The sequence below is a fragment of the Kwoniella dejecticola genome, chromosome 10 (genome assembly GCF_000512565.2).
Source record: "Kwoniella dejecticola CBS 10117 chromosome 10, complete sequence".
Lineage (NCBI taxonomy): Eukaryota > Fungi > Basidiomycota > Tremellomycetes > Tremellales > Cryptococcaceae > Kwoniella > Kwoniella dejecticola.
This window is the reverse complement of record NC_089310.1, coordinates 186,976-208,820: the sequence shown is the minus strand read 5'-3', so window position 1 is coordinate 208,820 and position 21,845 is coordinate 186,976. Positions and strand designations below refer to the sequence as shown.

The window sequence follows — 21,845 nt, the reverse complement described above, 5'->3', positions numbered from 1 at the left end:
TTCTGAGTGCGATGTATGTTGAAGCAAGGTTGAATGATGCTGTATATGTTTGTTTGTTTGGTTTGTATCGACTTTCCCAATTGATCCCGCGAATTCATTAACCTTACGAGTAAGTTACCTTGACCAGATGAATCAACCGTGGGAACATGACACAAAATCAGTCGCCAGGCTGCAGCTTGTCACACGTGGTATCGGACTTGACGTAATGTAATGTTCCGGGACGAGTGATTCCAGCTAGCCTATAGACCCTCTTATTCTGTCAGGCATCCTTGTATCTTGAACATCATCCCAAACACGGACAGACGGACGAATGGCTATGGCAGCCACATTAGCTACAGCCGCCGCCATGCTGGATCCCATGCACTATTATCGAGCAAAGAGGGATCGAGAGCGGAGGACGTAAGTCTGGCTTTCGCTTGCCTTCGACCATACCAAATACCAAATGAAGGGCATTCCTGAGCTGATGGGAATGTACATAGTGTACTGAAGACCTACAAGATCTTAGGCTTCATATCATCTGGTAAGCTGTTCTCTACACGTACACCGATGTATCAGCTCACCAGATCTGGTATCAGGTACATACGGAAGAGTGTATAAAGCAGTCCTATTACCTTCCCCAGCATCAGCATCATCAAAAGGAAACACGAATAAATCCACATTGCCTTCTTCTGCTAGAGCGGCATTAGCGATACCGAAAGATAAATTACCTTCTCCAACAACGTCGACTGCTTCTTCCGCTTCAAGCGCCCTCGACCCCTTGAATCACCCGGAATTGTGTATGAGGCCGGGGGATCTGCCTGCGAAAGAAGGGGATGTCTTTGCGATCAAAAAGTTCAAGCCTGATAAAGAGGGGGATGTATTGACTTATGCAGGGATCAGTCAGTCTGGAGCGAGGGAGATTATGGTAGGTCATATCTCCCGTTCCCATCACCTACCATTGAAGGGGTGCCTCCTCCTCGATTTCCCTTGTTCTGACATGCCGGGCGAATCCCCTTGCTCGCCTCGCTCTGTAACATACACCAAAGCCTGCCCCCTGTTGATCCTTTACTGACTGGCAATATCTCCATCCTATCACATATAGCTGAACCGAGAGCTGCATCATCGGAATCTCGTAGCCCTGCGCGAGGTGATACTGGAAGATAAAGCTATCTACATGGTATTCGAATATGCCGAACACGATTTCCTGGTGAGTCATCGACCTCAAGCTCCCTTTCTACGTTTCATCACACCCCTACAAAAATCATGGTTATTGAATTCGATTTTCCCGTTCTATTCTTGTCCGAGGGAATGTTGGCCCTTACAGCATAAGGAGCTGACCATCTCTTCCACAGCAAATAATCCATCATCATTCCCAAACCACCCGAACTCCTATACCTTCTCCCACCCTGCGGCGATTGCTACATCAGTTGTTATGCGGGGTCCATTTCCTCCACTCCAATTTCTGCTTACACCGTGATCTCAAACCCGCAAACATCTTGGTAAATTCCGCCGGCGTAGTCAAGATCGGTGATCTGGGTTTGGCTAGATTATGGCACAAACCACTAGCTCAAGGCGGTCTGTTCGGCGGTGATAAGGTAGTCGTGACTATCTGGTACAGAGCTCCTGAACTAATCCTGGGCGCAAAACATTATACCGCTGCTGTCGGTATGTCTTTCCAGTCCTCGTTACCTGTTTCTTCCCTGCGTTGTTCCTTCCGCTGCGAACATGAGCGGACCTTGGATGATGCGATATGCCTTGTATCTGACACAAAATCGGCAGATCTATGGGCAATCGGATGTATATATGCGGAACTTCTAGCTCTTCGACCGATTTTCAAAGGAGACGAAGCGAAGATGGACGGGAAGAAGCAATTGCCTTTCCAGCGTGATCAGATGGGTAAAATCTGTGAAGTCTTAGGACCCGTCAAGGGTACGTTAGCTGTCACTCGATCATATTTTGTGCTCTTTCTTTGGCAAATTGCAGGATCTCGACAGCAGCTGATATCGTCTCATCTTGACATAGCCGATCAATGGCCCGGTATAGTCCACATGCCAGAATACAAGACATACTTATCTTCTGGACCGTGAGTATTGCTCTCAGTGTAACAGCTATACTCTAACAAGATAAATCGTCGTAAGAATTGGCTGACAAGCAGTCGGCATAGATACCCTAATCCGAACCCCCTTCCCTCATGGTATCAACACCGGTCGACTTCTTCGCAAGGCTATGACCTGCTGACACGGCTGTTCGAGTGGGATCCCGCGAGGCGACTGACAGCTAGAGAAGCACTGGCTCATCCGTGGTTCCAGGAAGAAGGCGGCGTAGCAGCAAAGTGAGTGGCGCGACTTGCATCGGTCTTGCTTGAAATTCTTTCCCTCAGGTGGATTCGCAGCTATATGACGGAACATGTCTAGCCAGTAGCACCCCGAAAGATAAAGTAGAATACTGACTGTGTTATCATCCCATAGGAGTGTCTTTGAGGGCAGTTCAGTCACGTACCCTACTAGGAGAGTGACTCATGAAGATAATGGAGATGCCAAGATGGGATCGTGAGTCGTTTACTCCCTCAGTATCCATCATATCGACCTATCGACGGACAGATAAATCCCTCTTCTCTCTTAGACGATCCGCATGTCTTATATGCTGATGATGACGTTTGTTTCATTCTAACTCGAAAGGCTACCACCGTCAATGGCTCAGCCTCGATTACCGTCAAGTAGTAATTTCCGGCCTGCCAGCGCCAATCTGACCGTACAGCCGCCTCCAAGGAAAAAAACTCGGATGTAGCGTAACTTTCTTTAGCGCTTTTTGGATTTTCAGCAGTCAGTCACTTGGATCGTCAAGAGCTGGGAATTTGAACAAGGACAATCATCCTGTACTTCATCGTCCTGTATAGTAGTGCAACACTTATCTAGGATAGTTGTACATATGATATCAGTCAAATCAAGTTATCTGTATTCCATATCTCCTTGTCATTATCATTGTGATCACACCAGAAATTCAGATGACCTTGTAACCTTTCACTTGTTCATACGTTGTAAGCATGCATAGAGCACAGGCCACAGATTCATATATTAGCAGACCTGGATCATGTCGCTTACGCCTATACCGATACCTATACCTACACAGTGTCATGTTCGTTAAGTCATAACTTTCGAATAGTGGCGTAACTCACTGAACCCATATTTTGTTCAGGTTGTTGACTCGGCCAAAACTTCACTTGACTTCCTTGTGTTGTACTGTCTCATGACTTTTTCACTATCCACCACATGATCTGATCATCAATAATCAGTAGTAATTGGATACGAAAACCCTTCGCAATACTCTCAATACTGAGTAGCGCATTGAAGTTTCAGGATTGAGCGATAGAGTACCCTGCAAATATTGCGACGACTCGTCCAAGTATGGCTGGTCAATCCAGGCCGAGGCCCCGTGCTCTCAAATATTATATATGTTCTTGTACTTGGATCTGGCGACGACGACGCCTACGTCAGGCTTCACGGCGAAGATATGCATTACAATGAGCCCCCTCGGGTCTTGATGATATTAAGATACCACCGAGCTACAGAGCTATGGCGCGCGGACGTCTATTTGGTATGGTGGATACGGAGTTTTCCCGGTACGTGAACGTAGTTGTTGGCTAAGCACGGAAAGACAGTTGTATCAGCGAGTTAGTCAATCCACAGTGTTCTCTGTTCGGTTTCAGGAGGACCTCCTTCCCGTCTTTGATGCGACCAGGTCGTATTATCGGGAGTGTATGAGTGTATGAGTGTATGATCACTTGATCACACTTACCGTAGTTCTTGGGAGGAACGACCACCTTCTTCGGCTCATCAATCTTATAAGGCCATCCTTGCTTCTCCGCATACCTGACCGCCGATTCCTTCGAAGGGAAGATCAACGATGTTCCCTGAACGTAATCTGCTGAAGCCGCCCAACCCATCAAAGGGTTCTCCCATCGTCCAGCCCCTTGAAGGACATCCCAATCTAACATCCATCGCTTCGTCTTTCCCTTGGCAGATTGCATCGTCGATTTCGTAGGTCGGTAGATCCTCACGTGTCGCTGGAGCATCTCAGCTGTTGGCGTCAGATTCAGATTCAGATTCAAATTCGGATTCAGAGTCAGTGCAATTTGCCGAAGCATTTCCGAGCAAGGATAGTGCAAGTTCCATTCCGTAACATGGAATATATGGTGTATTGAGGGCCGTTTTAGGGATTGATCGATCGTAGTGATACGAAATACGGAAATGACAGGGGAGGAGGAGAATTCAATCATCAGTACTGTGTCATACAATGGGAATGAGGGTAGGACTGGCTTACCAGGAGCGCCTGAGACGGTTTCTACTTGAGGAAGGCCGGGGAATTGGAATTCCGAAGGTGCATTTTGACCCGGTTGAGCTGTCGGGACGGGGGTAGTGAAGGCATCGGATTTGTTGAAGGCGGCTCTGGAAGTATGCAATGCTCGGACTCCGGAGAAGGCCCGCGAGGACGATTGTAGTAGCGAGCGGGAGGCGGACATGGTGGCTAAGTTATTGAGTGTTCGACGTGTATACTTTGCTCTATGTCAACATGTATGTGCGTATGTGCGAGTATGACATCTTTGAGATACACAAAGACGGATTGGAGGGATCGCAGTGACCTAGAATGCCACGCTGCGGTGATTCGGTGAAATGGGTTAAAAGCGGAGGACGCCGAGCTGGAATAGTGATCTTTGTTGGTCGTGTGCACTTGTATCTCTCCCTATCTGCGATTCTCAAGCCTGAATATCAGATGTCAGATGCTCAGATGCACGTGGAGACGCGTGTATACGTCGGATCTACATAGAGTCACGAGGTCTTACAGTGCGCTGAGAATTAACGACGCATCTCCTCAGCATCGTTGCCGCGGTCCCATGACTGACTGACTGCCTGTCCTCCACCCCTCCCCTCCTTGCCTCCTCCACTCGACTCCCTTCCCTCCACCTCCACTCACTCCGTGCCTTGCGGCAGTTACTGATGGGCTGACGTATGACTCGATAGATAAACTGATAAGACCGCGGTATATAAGCCGACATTTGGTCTTCTCAGAGCAGGGCATGCTTGTACTGAACACCCTTGTTTTTCCATCATCAAATCAACGCAAACTGTGGAGATAATCGATTGCATCAGTCAAAATGGTCCGATCCGAAATTCCTGCTTCGTCGAAAGACTATACCCCTTCAACAGGCCAAGAACGAAGAGGTTTGTCCGGCTTGAATTGCCATCATCATACTTATTCTCATAACTATTCACTGCAAGTGAACGATGTTGATGCGATTTCATTCGCCATGTAGACTTCCCTAGTCTCTTCCAGCCTGCTGCTGAGCCTCCTACCGAACTTGGGCGATATAGGATTCTCGCTCCAAACGCAGGGAGTGAGCTCATTTCCACAACCAACTGTCTGCATGGCATCTTTGCTAACACGTTTTCGGCGCGCTCAGTCCGTGTATCACCGCTTTGCTTGGGCGCGATGTCATTGGGAGACCAGTGGACCGGGTTCATGGGCAATGCCATGAACTACGAAGAATCTGCCAAATTCCTCGATTATTATTACGAGGCAGGCGGCAATTTCATCGATACTGCCAATGCTTACCAAGGTGTGTTCCTATCTTTCTCTCTCACCGCCGGTTGAAAGGCAAATGCCGACTTGTGGTTTGTGGTGACACAGATGAGCAATCCGAAATGATTATCGGTGAATGGATGGAGAAACGAGGTAATCGAGACGAGATGGTTATAGCTACGTAAGTCGCATGCCTTTTTCATCGTATCAATTGCGGTCCCATTAGACGTAGACGACGATGGGCTCATCTGATGCTACCACTGTGATAGCAAATACACCACATACAACATGGACCGCAAAGATTCAAGGATCAACGGTATCGGGGCGAATTACGTCGGGAACTCGAAGAAGACTCTGCATCTCAACGTGAGCGCCACCTCGAGACATGTCAGATCAGTCCCTTCCCGTATCTCACGCTGACTAATATCGGCCATATACCGCTCAGATCGACGACTCGCTCAAGAAGCTACGAACGACGTACATCGATATCCTCTACGTACACTGGTGGGACTACTCCACCTCGATTCCAGAGGTGATGCAGAGTCTGAACGATCTCGTGAGAGAACGTAAAGTCCTGTACCTCGGTATATCCGATACACCTGGTAAGTCCACTTGTTCGCGCCGCGGCCTCTTGACCGTGCATGAGAGCTGAGATTGATCGTGAATTCTAGCTTGGATCGTGTCAGAAGCGAACTGTTATGCTCGTCAGCATGGTCTCGCTCAATTTGTGGTCTATCAGGGGTCATGGAACCTCTGCAAGAGAGATATGGAGCGGGATATCATCCCGATGTGTCGAGCTAATGGCATGTCCATCGGTAAGTTCGTTTCGCATGTTCATCTCACTGTCCGAAACAGTAGCCAGCTCCATTTGTTTCTGATCGCTTGGGTACCCTCTGATGAGATGCATTTGATGGTGAATGCAGCCCCATACGCCGTTCTGGGCCAAGGACGATTCAAAACTCCCGAAGAAAACGAACAACGTCGAAAAGACGGTAAATTCAGAGCGGGGATGGAGCCCTCCGAAAATGAAATTAAAATCTCGAAAGCTCTGAAGGAAGTTGCCGATGAGATTGGGGGCGAAACCAAGCTGACTAGTGGTAGGTCCAGTCCATTTCCCACCGTCAACCATAGATGCCAAGCTGATGAACAATCGTTCATTTGTATTAGTCGCCCTGGCATGGGCCAGACAGACAGTCGCCTACTGTTTCCCGATCGTCGGAGGGACCAGTATCGAATACCTCAAAGCGAATATCGAGGTGAGCATTCTAAGGCTTCTTGTCATCTCTCTCTAGTGATCGCTCATCACCTAATCCCGATGATGCGAAGTCAATGCTGATGTTCACAAATTATGGCATCTTTTCAGGCTCTGAAAATCCAACTCACGTCCGAGCAATTGGAAAAGCTCAACAACGCTGTTCAATTCGACTGGGGATTCCCTTATCTTGGTTTCGGCAGGGACCCTCATTACCTGCCCGACGGTATACCAAATAGTGCTTTGCTCAATGCCGTGGGTCCATTCATGCGCACTAAATTGGCTTCTCCCCGGAGTGGAGTGGAATAGGGCTGATTTGTGCCTTTTGTAACAGGCCGCCAAGGTCAAATTTGTGCAAAACCCCTAATCCAGGTCAGGAGCCACAAAAAGCTCGGGTCACCTTATGTCTGGGGATCAGATGCAGTGATGCCTATTTTACGCTCCAGATACAGTGTCAGAACTTACATAAGTTCAGTTGTCAAGCCGCATGGATCGTCAGAATTGCTGTGCCACTGCCACTATTGAGCGTCGTCAAGCATAACTTATAAATTACGACATTCACTTACCATGATCACTCCTGTGCGTTCAGCTTTACCTTTACAAAGACGCAGAGAGGACCGCAGAGACCAACGCGGTCGAAGCACGTGTGGTGTGCATGAGCGGCGTCTGGTCTGTGCATCTACATTCTCCACCTCCGCCACTTCACCTCCACCCTGACCTCCACCGATCTTGACCATCCTCCACCTGTCTAAGTCTATTCACTTTACATCATCCTGTCTTAGTTACTACCTATTTGTCCATCTTCTTAGCCCAAGTCAGACCGACGGGCTATGACATGTGTCATATGTAATCAGATAATCAACGTAAAGTTATCGTCATGGCCTCGGGGATCATACAGGTATCATTCATCAATGTAAGGTATATAAGGTATAAGCAGACCCGAACAGTCGCTCAATTCACTCATTCTCTTCACCTTTCTGACCTCTTTTCTCTCGACTAACACAGGAGCACAATATTGCACACACAATGCCTAGAACACCTATCCCAGCTTCCGGTAAAGACTATACTCCCTCATCAGGAGATAACAGGAAAGGTCAGTCACGTTCAATCAGAGCACAAGCTCGCTCGTCTTGTTCGCCGTCCCATAGAGGCCAGTCGCACGCAGTACAATTTAGTATATACGCTGACCATGCGCCGCGTTGTATGTCATGTCATATCATATCAAACAGGTTTCCTTGAGATCTTCCCACCTCCTCCTGAGCCAGATACAGAGTTGAGAAGATATCGGCTCTTATCTCCATCAGCGGGAAGTAAGTCGTATCAAATCTCGATGCCCTGGAGTCAGAGAACAGCCAGCTGACTTCCTATGAACCAGTCCGAGTCTCGCCATTATGCCTCGGGGCCATGTCCATCGGAGACCAGTGGAAAGGATTCATGGGTAATGGTCTAGATTATTCTCAATCCGAAGAATTCCTTGATTTCTTCTATAAAGCCGGAGGTAATTTCATTGATACCGCCAACAACTATCAAGGTAAGTTGTACTTTACTCGTAACGCAGACTTTGCGTCCTCTCATCGAATTGTGCCTCTTGCTTTTCCCCTAAATCCTGATCCTGATATGGACGAATCTGACACTGTTTTCATACCTGAATCACTCTAGACGAACAATCAGAAATCATCATCGGAGAGTGGATGGAGAAAAGAGGTATTCGAGATGAGATCGTTCTCGCAACGTAAGTATCTCCTTCCCCTTTTCTCGCTTTTTGCTACGGGCCAGGCATGGCAGGTCTCAGTACTCCGTCCTCCTGTTGCCTTGGAGCTTTCAGAATAGCTGAGCGCTGATTGCGTGCTTATTGATCAGCAAATACACGACTTTCCCGCTTGATCGTAAAGAAGGGAGGTTCGAAGGTATCGGTGCGAACTATGTAGGAAACGCCAAGAAGAGTCTCAAGCTGTCTGTGAGTGTCTCTGCTGTTTCATTGCGGTAGAACGAGCTATCAAGGCGAGCTGACCGGTCTGTAACGCGAGTAGGTTGAAGCATCTCTGAAGAAGCTCAGGACCGATTACATCGACTTGCTCTATGTTCACTGGTGGGACTATTCCACCTCGATCCCGGAACTCATGCAATCTCTCAACGATTTGGTCATGTCTGGGAAGGTCTTGTACCTCGGTATATCCGATACTCCAGGTGAGTCTTTCTTTCTCTCATCACAAATTCTTCTATCTTGTCATAAGCAGCATCTCCTCAACTATCCTCCATCTACGGGCGTCAAAGCAAAGCTAACGCAGTCTGATCGATTCAGCCTGGATCGTGTCCCAGGCAAACGAATACGCGCGTAGTCACGGCCTGGCTCAATTCGTAGTCTACCAAGGAGCTTGGAGTCTCGCTCAGAGGGATCTCGAGAGGGATATCATCCCTATGGCCCGAGCGAACGGAATGAGCATTGGTGAGTTGATCTCTGGCCTATGTTCTGTGTCGTCATTAGTACTTGGAATCCAATTGCGATGGCGACTTGAAGTGGTTGCTGATTTCCATGCTTCATACCTGATTGAATAGCCCCCTGGAATACACTTGGAGCAGGGAAATTCAAGACTCCCGAAGAGATCGAAGAGCGAAAGAAAGCCGGAACCCTTCGATCCGGTCTTGAACCTACCCCGCAACAGGTCGAAGCTGCTAAAGCGCTCAAAGAGGTGGCTGATGAGCTTGGCGGAAATGTCAAATTGCCCAACGGTGCGTACCAGCTCTGCTTCATTACTATCACTGTCGTAGATTCCAGCATTCCATCTCTGGTTGAGATGTCGAAGGTCATAGAGCTCGACAACATCGTCCGCATCCTCGCTGACTTGATTACATTGTCTACGTCAGTCGCCCTTGCCTGGGCCAGACACAGGGTAGCAGATTGTTTCCCCATCGTCGGAGGGACAAGTATCGACAATCTCAAATCGAACATCGACGTGAGTCATCCTGTGTTCCTGTGCTCCTCCTCTTACCCATGAACTTTTGTGGTTGGGGTTATGGTAATGGTCTTGGAATGGTGCTGATCCGATTTGTCTGTTTGTCTGTTTGGATTACTCGTTTACTCGTACATAGGCTCTCAGTATCAAATTGACCCCTGAACAAGTTGAAAAGCTCACCAACGCCGTCGAATTCGATTTTGGGTTCCCCTACAATGCGTTTGGTCTCGATCCGCATTATTTGCCTGGCGGTATTCCCAACAGCGTTACTTTGACTACTGTGAGTCCGAGTAAAGGTCCCGGTCGCCAGGCGACACGCAGTCGTGTGCGATACTTGTCTCAAGTGGAGAATGAATGCTGACCGCTCAACGCTGAACGCTTCTGATATCGATGGCGAACAGGCTGCTCATTTAAAGTACACCGAGTTGCCTTAATCAACCTAATAGCTTGACTCGGAGCGCTCAGCCTCACAGCCCAGATCTTTGAAGTCTGTGCGAACGATTGGCCTAAGGGAGGGAGGGAGGCAGAAGTGAACATCGAAAGGAGTGTAGTCTGGTTTGAAAAATGCAAATGCAGTTGAATATGCAGGTGTGATCATGCAAATCCTTGTACTCAGAAGGGTATTTTCGCAGCCTGAATATGGAAGAAACAGATCAGTAAGCAGTCCCGAATGCCGTCTCAGCGATGCCATCTCAGCGATGCAGTCTCAGCGAGGCCGTCTCAGCGAGGCCGTCTCAGCGATGCCGGATCCGTTTTCAGTGATAATGTCGGCGGGAACGACGGACCAGCCAAAAATGCGTATCCTGCATGTCTTGTTCGATAAATATACTAAGACTGAAGAAGCTGAAGTCGAAACTGAAATTGCAACTGTATACCGATAAACTAACGAACACTCCTAAGCAGACCAGACCCAGTACAAGACCAAAGCGAGACACAAGTGCAACTTCACACAAACCACGATCTAAATCTCAAAGCAACTTAATCAGCCAACCTCCTGATGGTTCTCCTTTCTTTCTCTCCAACAACTTTCAAGACCCCTTCCTCGGTCAATCCTCTGACCACTTCGGCAAACTCAGAATGATCAATCGGGACACTAGATTGTTGTTCCAATCCCTTTATAGCCGCAGACCACTTCAATCCCCTATTTCCAGCATTATTAATCAACTGTAAGATTTCCTTTTTCAAATCGGATCGAGCTTTTCGAGTGGATGAGCCCGTGCCGATGTTCAAGAGATCTAAGTCGATTTGACCTGTCAAAGGGTCGGTCTGGGAACGCAACGAAGGTATTTTATCAGCACTTGCTATCACGTCATTGGATTGTCGATCCTCGGGGGACTGTCACTGTACAGCGCAGCGCAGCACAACACAGCACAAGGCAGATAAGACGCAACTTACAGCACTCTCCCTCAAAGCTGATTTGATCAATCGCACAGCCTCCACCACATCTCTCAATTCTACCCTCTCGCTGAATCGCATTCGCGCATGAGCCTCCGAAAGCCGGATCATACTTTCCAATTGACGCGTCGTAGCTGTGATTCTCTTTTCTTGCGTTCGAGAGTCAACTCCGGCCTTTCGCATCTCCACATAAGCTTGGACGAGGGCTGTTGACGCGTCTTCAGAGAGGACAGGGTGAATTCGTGATCGAGCATAAGTGATGTATGCTGTCAAAGTTTCCAATGGCTGCGATTACCAAAAAAAAACATCATAAATTGGATACACTGTCAGCTTTACGATAACGAAGTGAAAGGGCAAGCATGATGATGGAGGGGGATATGACCCACAATGATATCTTCTCCGGCAGTATCAGGTCTATCCTCCAAATAAAGCCCGACCAGGTGCTTAGCGAGTCGTCGATCGTTCATTTCGTCCACTCGATCAAGGACCAGGTAGAGCAAGTCGAACCTCGAGATCAATGTTGGCGGTAAGTCAATATTGGCAGGGATGGGTAATTTCGGATCGTATCGAGAGTTTATCGGGTTCGCAGCTGCCAAGATTGACGTTCGTGCATTTAAGGTGGTGATGATACCTGCTTTCGCGATAGAAACGGTTTGTTGTTCCTACAACCCCACAAAATCGTCAGCCCAGATCTTTCCAAGGCTACAAAAGGGGATCATTAATTCACCATGACTTCGTGCAAAACACTTCGAGTGGCATCTGACATCTTGTCAAACTCATCGATGCAACACACACCACCATCTGAAAGTACCAAGGCACCACTGCAGGAACTCGCATCATTAGCTTGTCTCAAAACCGTTTGATTGTGTATGGCGCTGCTTACCTTTCCAGTACCAGTTGCTTAGAATCGGGGTCTCGCGTTACGTAGGCAGTCAGACCGACCGCCGAAGAACCTTTACCCGAGGTATAAACACCTCTAGGAGCGATTTTATGGACATACTGCAGATAGACTTCAGCATTAGCTCCGAGCGGACAGTCAAGGTCATCGTGGCTTTTGGCCTATTGAGCGGTGAAAGGTGACTTACTTGTAAAATCTGCGATTTACTCGTACCGGGATCTCCAACCATGAGCACATTGATATCACCTCTATATCTTGGTCCTCCTCCTCCACCACCCCGCGCAATAGACTTGTTGGTTCCTCCGAAGAGCTGCAGTAGAATACCTTTCTTGACATCTTCCAACTCATAGATCGAAGGCGCCATTGATCTAGCTAGTATTTCGTATACTTCAGGGTTATTCGACAGCTCGATCAATTTCTGCTCCATCTCCGCGGAAGTGGTCAGAGTAGCTTCTTCAGTTTCACCGTCTTGAAGCATCGCATCTTGATCTGGATGAGAAAGCAGTTCTTCTTCGTCATCTTCGCCACCAACACCAACTCCGGGCGGTTTACCTTCCCCGTTTCTGGTCGACGGGTCGTATCCCATTCTTCCGGTGTTGGTCCTCTTGATATGTACTACATCGAGGTAAGTCTTGAACAGTGATTTGATGGATCGTTGTCGAGGGTTGACCCTGACGGGAATCGACCGGAAAATACCAGTGATGATGACTCTGTCACCTGGCTTGACCAGATCTACCAGCTCGTCGTACGAACACAAAGAGACTGTGTGGGGAGTCTGACCATCTGGCACGGCATCGGGTGTTTCCTGAAGTCTAATGACCTGTTTATCGGTAAATTCTGATCGGTTATGGATGAGCGACATCGTTCCCTTCAGACCACAGACATCTCGAGGACATCTTTCGGGCTCGTTGATCTTGCCTCGGTCGATATCAGCTTGCACGGTGTGTTGACAGACCATACATCGGAAGAAGGCTGATCGATTTATCGGATTAGCTCGCTCCCCAACGCCAATGACAGAGTCTTAGCTAACTCACCAGCTGTCATGTCAGGAATGACGGGCGTAGCTCTGATGACTAAACCCTTGACGGAGACGAGCTTATCGGTATCTAGCAAGAATCAAGGAATATCATAATCAGCCATACACCCGCAACAATATGTTTTCAGAAAAGAGCGGGTTTTGGCTTACCTCCTGGATTGAGATCTCTCATATTGACACTTCGCTCCCCACCAAACGGTCTGACCTTGTAAACCTTTCCTTGGATCTGGTTCAACTCATCCTGCAGTAAATCCAATTGCAATTTATCCAAATCGCCTTCCGCATACTTGCTTTGCGCATTCTCAAACTCCTCTTCCGCCAACTCAATCATCGTGTCCCTCAAAACCTGATCCATGATCGGTATAACCTCTTGCGGGAAATTCATCAATTGGTAATACAACTTCTTAGTCGGAGGATAACTCAAAAGGTTGATACTGTCCAAGTTCAAGTTGGTCTCTCCAGTCATCTGGAGTTTCTTCAGGTAATTCTCATACAATAAAACTTCACCTTTAGCAGTCGCTCCAGAACCATCGTATAACGGTTGACTGGGTGGGACTATACCCCCATTTTCAAGGATCGATTTGTTGAGGTCGGAATTGTAGATCGTTCGATATTTGATCTTGAACCCTCTCAAGAAATCGCGGAACATGTTCATTGATTGTTGCAAGGAGATAGTCGTGCCCCAAATGAATTTGACGATCCCGCCTTCGTCTTCTCCGTCTTCGCCGGCACCATAGCCGAAGGCTCCATCTTGAGAAGGCGCGACGGCCGATAAAGTAGGAGCGGAGGATCCGTGGAGTACGCCATCATGCCTTGAAGCTCGTGGAGTGGTCGGGTCTGCACCGTCGCCATCGATGTCGATATCGGTGTCTGTGTGACTGGGGGATGAGCCTCTGACTAGTAAAGGGGTGTTCTGGACGGTTCGTCGGGCTAAAGAGGGAGAAGAAAGGGGGAAGGAGGAATGAATGTCTCCTCGACGCTGTCGACGGGGTGTCGAGCCGCCAGACCTATTCCCGCATATCTCATCATCAGCTGTCAGATCGTGATGCGATTGATGGATGGCTGAGTACCCACGCAGGGAAGAACAAGGGCGTGTCACCTCGGACTCGTCTAAGTCGATCTGAACTTGGGACAGCATCACTCCCCAGTCCAGAGGGCACTCGACGCCCGCCAGAGGAAGGATGACGAGGGGAAGATGTCGGAAAGTGCAACGGGGAGGATGATCCTGGGGCTAATATGGAAGACCGTGTTTCCGATCAGCTATTCACATCTTTCCGCTCAGCTGACATACATTGTCACTCACGAGCATTTCCTGCGTTTCTCAGTCGTGCTACTCTGGGAGTACCGGCAACGGAGGAGGAAGGGAAATTGAGCGGCGAAGATGATCTTGGGGGGTTAGGCGTCGACATGATGATTCTTCTATCTCTCTGCTCAATGTGAACCTTGTGAATGTGGTCTGATGTGGACAAGTGGAGATGAAGAAGTAGAGGTGAGTAAATGAGTAAATGAGGGATTTAGGGAAAATGAACCTGTCCAAAACGCGTAAAACCCATGGAATGGCGCGACGCGTTGACTTCCATCATTGCTGGTGATAAGCAAAATAATGACACGTCAGGCAGGTTCGTGCGAGGAGTCATCATGAGAATCCACTTCTATGCATACTTCAATAGCATATAGCACCTTTCTGTATGAACATTTCCCCTCCGAACGCACACCATATACAGAACATCCTCCTACCCACTAGCAATCTGTATGCATTATCAAAACTGTCTACTTGTCTCTAGGCTTAGAGGGAAGACTTAGTCCCTAGTTCACCTTTAACAGCTTTACTCAAGCTCTCAGCAAAGTATTGGATGTTGTGCTCGTTCAACCCAGCCATTGAGATACGTCCGTCTTTGGTCATGTAGATATGAGCATGGTCGGCAAGGGCTTGGACTTGTTCCGGGGAGATACCGGTAAAGGAGAACATTCCTACATCAAAGACAATATTAGCTCTCATTACTTTTGACTCTTTTCATATCACCCTTTGCACCGCTGCATTTCGGTCGACAGCGGTAGAGGAAACGATACTAACCGATTTGAGACTTGATATGACCCCATTCTCCGGGAGTTTTCAGCTCAATGAGCAAGTTGTACAACTTCTCTCTCATCGATATGATTCGATCGGCCATCTTCTTGACTTCACTCAACCTGTCACCTCGAATAGATCAGCTAATCGCTTCTAGACAGGCTATTGCTATACGATAGGTGCTCACCACTGTTCGTACAAGTCAGGATTACCCAAGATGGTGGCGACAAGCTGAGCACCGTGGACAGGTGGTGAAGAGTACAACGGTCTGATGACCCTCTTGATCTGAGATAGAACTCGTTCTTTCTCCTCAGGGGATGAAGTGACCATGGAGAATGTACCTGCTCTTTCAGCGTACAGACCGAGGTTCTATACGAGCAAGTATGCATCAGCTGGTTCTGATTCTCAGCTTCACGATTCAACTGAGCGGTACACACCTTGGCGAAGGATTGACAAAGAATGATTTGATGTCCTTGCTCTACGAAGTATCGGGCGGCGAAAGCGTCCTTGATGATGTCTCCTGAGGCGAATCCTTGGTAGGCCTGTCATCTTGTCGTGAGCTTCAATCGGGTAAAGATTTCAACGGAGTGGTCACGTATAGCTGTTTGAAAAATGCACAATTCGCATTCAAAGACGGTAAAGTATAGAAGGGACATACCATGTCGAATAAAGGCAAATGCTTCTTGCTCTTGACCAACTCGCTCAACTCTTTCCATTGTTCTTGGGTCGGGTCAATACCAGTAGGGTTTTGAGCACAAGCGTGAAGGAGGATCTGATTGTCATCTCGACATCAGCCTCTTGGTCGGGCGTCACATCTTCGCAGGCGACTTACGATAGACCCATCTTCAGCGTTCTACATCATCGAGCAAATTTAGCTTTCTCGCCCTCCATTCAACAACGGTAGGAACGCGCCGAAGGGGCTCACCTTGATATCCTCTTTCATACCAGCGAAATCAAGACCAACAGTCTTCTTGTCAAAGTATCTAAGATCAGTTGGCGAGCATCAGCATAATGCGAATGCCCTTCCTCCGACAGGTGAAGGTCAGATTTTCCGCCAAAAAGGGTTCAACGCTTTGATATGGTGCTCAAAAGGCCAGAATGATGGTAACAATCAACGGAGTACACACCTGTATCTCTGCACTTTGAGTCCAACACCTTCAGCCAAAGGCACATGATTCCCCCAAGTCGGGTCTGGGAGGTACAGAACTTTTGGTCCGTTGTAATACTGAGACAAGAAACCAGTAGCGATTCTCAATGCTCCTGTTCCCGAGATCGACTGAGCTACTGCTACCTAAACACGCGTACATCCGCAGGTCAGCACCCGCACCATACCAACGAGATCATCAACATCGACAAGTTCCGGCTAGGTTTCACTCACTCGACCCTCTTTGAGGGGTTTACTATCTTTACCATAAGCCAATTCCGAAGCTAGAGTGATGAAGTCGTTTGCTCCCTATGAGAATATGATCGCCTGAGCTCAATTCATACCCACTCAACCACAATCACGGAGTCGAAGTTGAAAGCTAGCTCACGGTAATCGGTAGATACTCCTTATCTAACCTCTTTTGATGTAAGATATCCTCGGCTTTGAGTACGGACTCGAGAACGTAAGGTTTGCCATTTTCGTCTCGCTGAATGTGTATCAGATGACAAAGCATTGCAGATCAAGGTCAGCTACGCCGAACGGACATTTCACCCTGCGTGTGGTCGCGAGTCATGCTGAAAGGCAGAGTGGTACTCACGTATGCTCCTGTGTGTGGGACGAGTGATAGTGAAAATATACAAGAGACAAAGCCGAATCACCGGTACAAGGTCACAAGGGTGAGGAAATGACAGAGTGGGAAGCGGGAAATCAATGGTTGAGTGGTATATATATATCGATTCGGTAAATGTCGGAAGGGTGATCATAAAGCAAGTCGGACAAAGTTGGTCAGCGTCAGCGTCAGCGTTCCCACCGGCATCCGAGACCCGAGTCGGTGATCGAATTGAAGAGTAGCAAGCAGAGGCAAGAGAAAACGAGACTCGACTCACCAACACCGAGATTGACCTTATTTGGCGCAGTATCTTTCTTGAAAGCGTCCGTCACTCCCAAAATCGGATCGGGGGGACTATTCGACATTCGGCAGAAACAGAGGCGCGTTGTATTAGCTGGGTCCACGCTAAGTGCATCGCTTCGAGCTTGGACCAATCAATTGGGAGCACAATCGAGGCACGGAGCACAGAGGAAGAGAGAGAGAGCAAGAGAGAAAAGAGAGACACTTACCCCTGAGGAACACCTTGCCAGAAATTCGTGAATTGATTGCCTTCCATCCACCATCAGCTGTCAGCCCAATACATCGTTGAACGTAGCAGTAGCATGAGGGAGAGTGATATCGGAGATATGCGATTGGCCTGTACAGCTGTGTGACTATTCTCACTCACTCATTATGATCTGCGCTATTTCTATTTAGATGTATATCTGATGAAATTTATCTGATGAAGATGACAAACAGACAGAGATGCTCTTAAGTAAGAGGATACTAGTAAGTTACGGTGTTGCCTTCTATCCACCACGACAAAGGACGTTAGACAATATCGGACGGAGATATAATTGAGACGATATTCGAAAACATCCACCATCCAATTCGAAAACACCTACAATCAATGACGAGTCGCACCGAGTACCGAGTAGCCCCGCATCCGGTTATATTTCTCCGCGTATGGGGAGTCTTTGTAATTACGTAAGTGAACTCCCGACGAGCGGACATCATCGAGGCTCGGATAAGCACAAGTTTAAGGTATGACCAGCCTGACGCAGAGAACACAGCCCGAACGATTTTATGCATGTCATCCCCTTTAGTCAATCTATCATATGCGGATGACTATTCAATTATTCCATTCATCGAGCAGAAGGATACCGTCTACAGATCGTTACGAGTCCTGGGTCGGTAATTCCCTCTTCTCTTCTTCTATTATCTCTTTCTCAACTTCCTTCTCTCTATATTTCCCATCTCTAAATTCCAGCAAAATATGGAATATCAGCCATATCCATCACAAGTTATTCTCAGTTCTAATAGCGGTTGACTCACTTGATCTCACGACAAATTTGTTCAATGACTTTGGCAGCATAATCGAAATCGCTCAACTATATCACGTAGTCATCATTCACCAATCTCAGCACCCAATTCTCTTCCACATATTCGCATATACGTTCCAAAAGAGGATGAATGGACTCACATCGTTCCATACTTGAGCAGAGAATCGAGCCCACCATTTCCCACCATGTCGATACTGCCCCCCATCCACCCAGTCATCAACAGATATCCCATAGTTCCACGAAAGCCAAGCACACTCACAGCAGCAACAAAAGTGTTCTCCTCAAAACACCGATCTTCGAAATACCTTAATTGTTTGAACTGATCTTGCATATTCTCCGGATCTTGTATGTGCGGTAATCGAACATTGACCTATACGCACCGGCATAAATCATGTCAGATCAGCTGCCCCAATCCGAAACCCCTTATTCCCTGCGAGGCGCGACTTCTTGCGTGTGACATCCTTCCTAGAGAGGAGTGACTTCCATTATGATCAAGACTAAGACTCACCATAGCAGCTGTCAATTCCCCATTGGGGGTATCCATAACCTGAGTCCCCCATACTTTGCGTAAACGCTTTCCTCCTCTGCAGAATTGCATCTCATAAGATCAGCGACCTTCTTTTACTCATTCTTTGATCTCGGTAGGGGCTAGTCAACGTGACTTGTGTGCAAAAGCAGACCCACTGTACAGCGAGAGTATGACAATACTTCATTATACGCTGTTCACCACCTATCGATCGACGAAAATCAATCGCATCGGTGATAGAGAAGAAAGGTGCCCAATCCACCGTGCCTGTCCATTGGAACTGGTCGTTCAATTCCGGTGACATCAGCTTTTCACTTCCCAAGACTTCGCGGTAGAAATCAACTTGGACGAAGCAGACTTACCTGTTCGACGAACGTCCACGGTCTGTCCATCCCTTGCGTAGGATATCGAGTTGACTCGTATCCTGCCGAAGTGGGGAACGATGATCTCATAAGGTATTGATTTCTATTCACATCAACTATCAGTCTTTGCACTTCGCATACTACTAGAGCGCAGATGCTTGGCTTACCTGATGGGCACATACAGCACAGCACCTCCACGATGACTGGATACTACGATCAGCTGATGCATAGCTGCAAAGAGTCAAGCGAGTCGGCTCACCTGTGTAGCCACTTATGACAGTTCTATCCACAGCACGTACCTTCAGCTCAACTCTCTGACGTCAGGCGACAAGATCGCCAAAGGGGCACTCACCGATACCCAGAAATCACAATCTGCTTTCTTGACATCCACCTCGACTTGTCCGATCGCATGAGCAGCATCGACTATACTCATCGCTCCGTATTTCTTGCACAGTCGGACGATCTCTTCCCAGGGATATATCACCCTACCGTGAATCGCAACTGATCAGCTCCAGCACATCCAAATTCAGAAGAGTTCCTTCAATCTCGACAAGGGTGGTCGTCATACCAGACCGAATCGAAGGGGTCAAAAGGGGTAAGCCCGAGACTTCAAGAGACTTACCCAGGATTACTAGCGATAGCATCAACGACAACGCATCTGATCCTCTCGTGCGCCTGAACTCCTGTCGGTTTGCTCAAACCCGTATAATTCGGTTTGGCAGTCTGATTGTATTTACTCAGAATCTCTTCGCTCTTGTTTACGATTTCTTGGTGTGTACACGGGAAAACATCGTCAACAATTTCCATTCGGATTTGCGGGTTCTTGTCGCAGATGCATTTCACCATTTGACCAACTGCTCCGTATGTCGAGGTATCTGCCCAGAATCCCTCATTAGCATCAATCCTTGTCATGACACGTCGCATATCCACAGCGGAAGAATGAGACTGGTCGGCCTCCTAATCTAGTCTACAGCTCGAGAAGTCGGGCTTCGCGAATAGATCTGTTCAGATCAAATGAGAGACAAACAAAAACTTACAGACCACAATTATGTCCCCTTCTGCCCATTCAAAGTTATTCAAGACTGTATTCACCCCATGGGTCGTGTTGGGGACAATCACAACCTCCTCTTGCCTCGCACCAATCATCGAAGACACCTCTTCGCGTACCTTATTGAGGAGGGGCAACCATGCTCTTCGCATGAAATAATCAGGGTTCGATTCAATCTGGGTCGATAATCTATGCATCTTTTCAATGACGATCTTCGGTGGGGAGCCGTATGAGCCATGATTGAGATTCACATCTATCAAGTCACATCATAACGGGTGAGCAACACCCGATAGTATGACATGCGTTGTGAAGCACAGAGGCATGGTTGTACTTACAGTCTTCAGCAAATCCCCAATGTTCCCTCATACCCCTTCCAAATTCAGGAAAGCCTCTCACCGTTTTCCCGACGATCTTCGACTCTTCTCCATCTGCATCAAGATCGTCCATGCTCACTCCGGAGGAATAGCCTTCCCCGGCTGCTCCAGGTTCGTTACCGATCGCACGTTGTCGTTCAACATCGGTGAAGTATTCTTCGGGAAGGTTCTTCCAGGTGGATTCTTTGGCTCGCATGTAATTCTCAAACCTGATGAGCCATGCATGATCAGCGCAGCGTTGTCAGGGCTATTCTGCAGACGACCTCAAGGGAGTCAAGAGAGAGATGGGGGGCTCGACTTACGACCAGATCTTGGCATCGAGTTTGTCCAGAGACTCGCACCACACATAAGTCCATGCTTCAGTCAGTCCAACATCGACACCACCTTCGATATCTTTGGAAGTCTCTTTCCCATTTTCTGAGACTTTGTCATCCTTCATGGCGTGAAGGTACTTTTCTTTCGCTTGAACAGGCGATTCCTGTGTTTCGGTACCGGTACCGGTACTGGTTCGGAGTTGATTGACAGTCTTTTCAGCTTCAAGATTGTCCAAAGATACCCTAGAGGTGGGATCTGCGATCGCTTTGGCAAGCGATGATATGTCAGAGGGTGGAGATAGAGCTTGGACAGGTAATTTATCTCGAGTATATTCCTAAGTGTAGTTTATGTCATTAGACCATCCGTGTTGTTTCTGACGTTCTGGAAAGGCGGATCTCCCCCGAAAATCGTTCGGAATGGTGAAAGCGTAGATACTCACGATGCCTTCGTACAGATCCAGGGCATTGACGTCCGTATACGTCAGTCCTTTCACTAAAGTGCCCCGGACGTTGACTTCCTCAGATGTCAACACACTGAGATATCTGATGAGCTGATAGACCTTCTGAGCGAAGAAGATAACTTACTCTCCACGTGAAGCTAAGATGTTTGTATTGTCTCGACCGATGATAGCGGGATAAGACTCGTTCTTGACGCAATGTCGAGTGTAATTCTGCAGTGCGACCAAGTACAATCAATGAACGAGGCCTTATAGATTTGTTGGAGAGATACCCGCTGCTCGACTTACAGGTAAAAGAGCGTCCTGGAAAGTCAAATCATCGCATTTTCTCCCCAACACTCGAGTAAGTACAGCAGGTACGCATAGAGTACCGTAAAAGAAGACTACCAGGCCGTCCGTGAGCACTCCGAGTCTCAAACCAAAACGATGTTTGCGTTCTATACGATATCACGCTGCGACTCACAGCTGTACCGTTGATCTTTACCTGAACCGATAGATTCAGTCTCGATAGCCATATTGACGGAGAAC

The 21,845-nt window shown here is 47.9% G+C and overlaps 7 protein-coding genes across 7 annotated transcripts; 3 read left to right on the top strand and 4 right to left on the bottom strand.

Moving 5' to 3' along the window:
- Positions 1–316: 316 nt before the first annotated feature.
- I303_107629 (serine/threonine-protein kinase SSN3) lies at positions 317–2,766 on the top strand (the record flags this gene model as incomplete). The annotated part of the gene is made up of 10 exons (XM_018410904.1): positions 317–399; positions 480–520; positions 576–904; positions 1,082–1,186; positions 1,332–1,644; positions 1,759–1,908; positions 2,002–2,062; positions 2,144–2,311; positions 2,448–2,528; positions 2,658–2,766. The coding sequence occupies 10 exons, from the start codon at positions 317–319 to the stop codon at positions 2,764–2,766; spliced, it is 1,440 nt and encodes a 479-aa protein (XP_018259572.1).
- Positions 2,767–3,566: 800 nt separating this feature from the next.
- I303_107628 (uncharacterized protein) lies at positions 3,567–4,498 on the bottom strand (the record flags this gene model as incomplete). Its single annotated transcript, XM_018410903.1, has 3 exons — positions 3,567–3,619; positions 3,775–4,056; positions 4,300–4,498. The coding sequence occupies 3 exons, from the start codon at positions 4,496–4,498 to the stop codon at positions 3,567–3,569; spliced, it is 534 nt and encodes a 177-aa protein (XP_018259571.1).
- Positions 4,499–5,131: 633 nt separating this feature from the next.
- I303_107627 (uncharacterized protein) lies at positions 5,132–7,175 on the top strand (the record flags this gene model as incomplete). The annotated part of the gene is made up of 11 exons (XM_018410902.2): positions 5,132–5,198; positions 5,291–5,371; positions 5,438–5,593; positions 5,665–5,737; positions 5,826–5,922; positions 6,002–6,158; positions 6,228–6,371; positions 6,480–6,653; positions 6,724–6,812; positions 6,920–7,063; positions 7,143–7,175. 11 exons carry the CDS (start codon positions 5,132–5,134, stop codon positions 7,173–7,175), a joined length of 1,215 nt encoding a protein of 404 aa, XP_018259570.2.
- Positions 7,176–7,834: 659 nt separating this feature from the next.
- Positions 7,835–10,196, top strand: I303_107626 (uncharacterized protein; the record flags this gene model as incomplete). The annotated part of the gene is made up of 11 exons (XM_018410901.1): positions 7,835–7,901; positions 8,038–8,118; positions 8,184–8,339; positions 8,468–8,540; positions 8,669–8,765; positions 8,839–8,995; positions 9,111–9,254; positions 9,365–9,538; positions 9,674–9,762; positions 9,899–10,042; positions 10,164–10,196. The coding sequence occupies 11 exons, from the start codon at positions 7,835–7,837 to the stop codon at positions 10,194–10,196; spliced, it is 1,215 nt and encodes a 404-aa protein (XP_018259569.1).
- A 544-nt stretch (positions 10,197–10,740) lies between these two features.
- Positions 10,741–14,500, bottom strand: I303_107625 (uncharacterized protein; the record flags this gene model as incomplete). The annotated part of the gene is made up of 10 exons (XM_018410900.1): positions 10,741–11,028; positions 11,158–11,442; positions 11,544–11,819; positions 11,885–11,978; positions 12,041–12,156; positions 12,243–13,027; positions 13,090–13,161; positions 13,242–14,098; positions 14,166–14,322; positions 14,395–14,500. 10 exons carry the CDS (start codon positions 14,498–14,500, stop codon positions 10,741–10,743), a joined length of 3,036 nt encoding a protein of 1,011 aa, XP_018259568.1.
- Positions 14,501–14,877: 377 nt separating this feature from the next.
- I303_107624 (uncharacterized protein) lies at positions 14,878–17,469 on the bottom strand (the record flags this gene model as incomplete). Its single annotated transcript, XM_018410899.1, has 13 exons — positions 14,878–15,062; positions 15,166–15,281; positions 15,347–15,528; positions 15,597–15,701; positions 15,818–15,931; positions 15,992–16,012; positions 16,085–16,142; positions 16,287–16,450; positions 16,538–16,612; positions 16,692–16,790; positions 16,902–16,909; positions 17,191–17,267; positions 17,423–17,469. 13 exons carry the CDS (start codon positions 17,467–17,469, stop codon positions 14,878–14,880), a joined length of 1,251 nt encoding a protein of 416 aa, XP_018259567.1.
- Positions 17,470–18,069: 600 nt separating this feature from the next.
- I303_107623 (uncharacterized protein) lies at positions 18,070–21,832 on the bottom strand (the record flags this gene model as incomplete). The annotated part of the gene is made up of 18 exons (XM_065969625.1): positions 18,070–18,151; positions 18,228–18,283; positions 18,376–18,429; positions 18,495–18,605; positions 18,744–18,819; positions 18,920–19,041; positions 19,124–19,226; positions 19,291–19,326; positions 19,383–19,405; positions 19,476–19,608; positions 19,746–19,998; positions 20,161–20,424; positions 20,507–20,754; positions 20,848–21,194; positions 21,300–21,393; positions 21,445–21,530; positions 21,606–21,700; positions 21,781–21,832. The coding sequence occupies 18 exons, from the start codon at positions 21,830–21,832 to the stop codon at positions 18,070–18,072; spliced, it is 2,235 nt and encodes a 744-aa protein (XP_065825697.1).
- Positions 21,833–21,845: the final 13 nt, after the last annotated feature.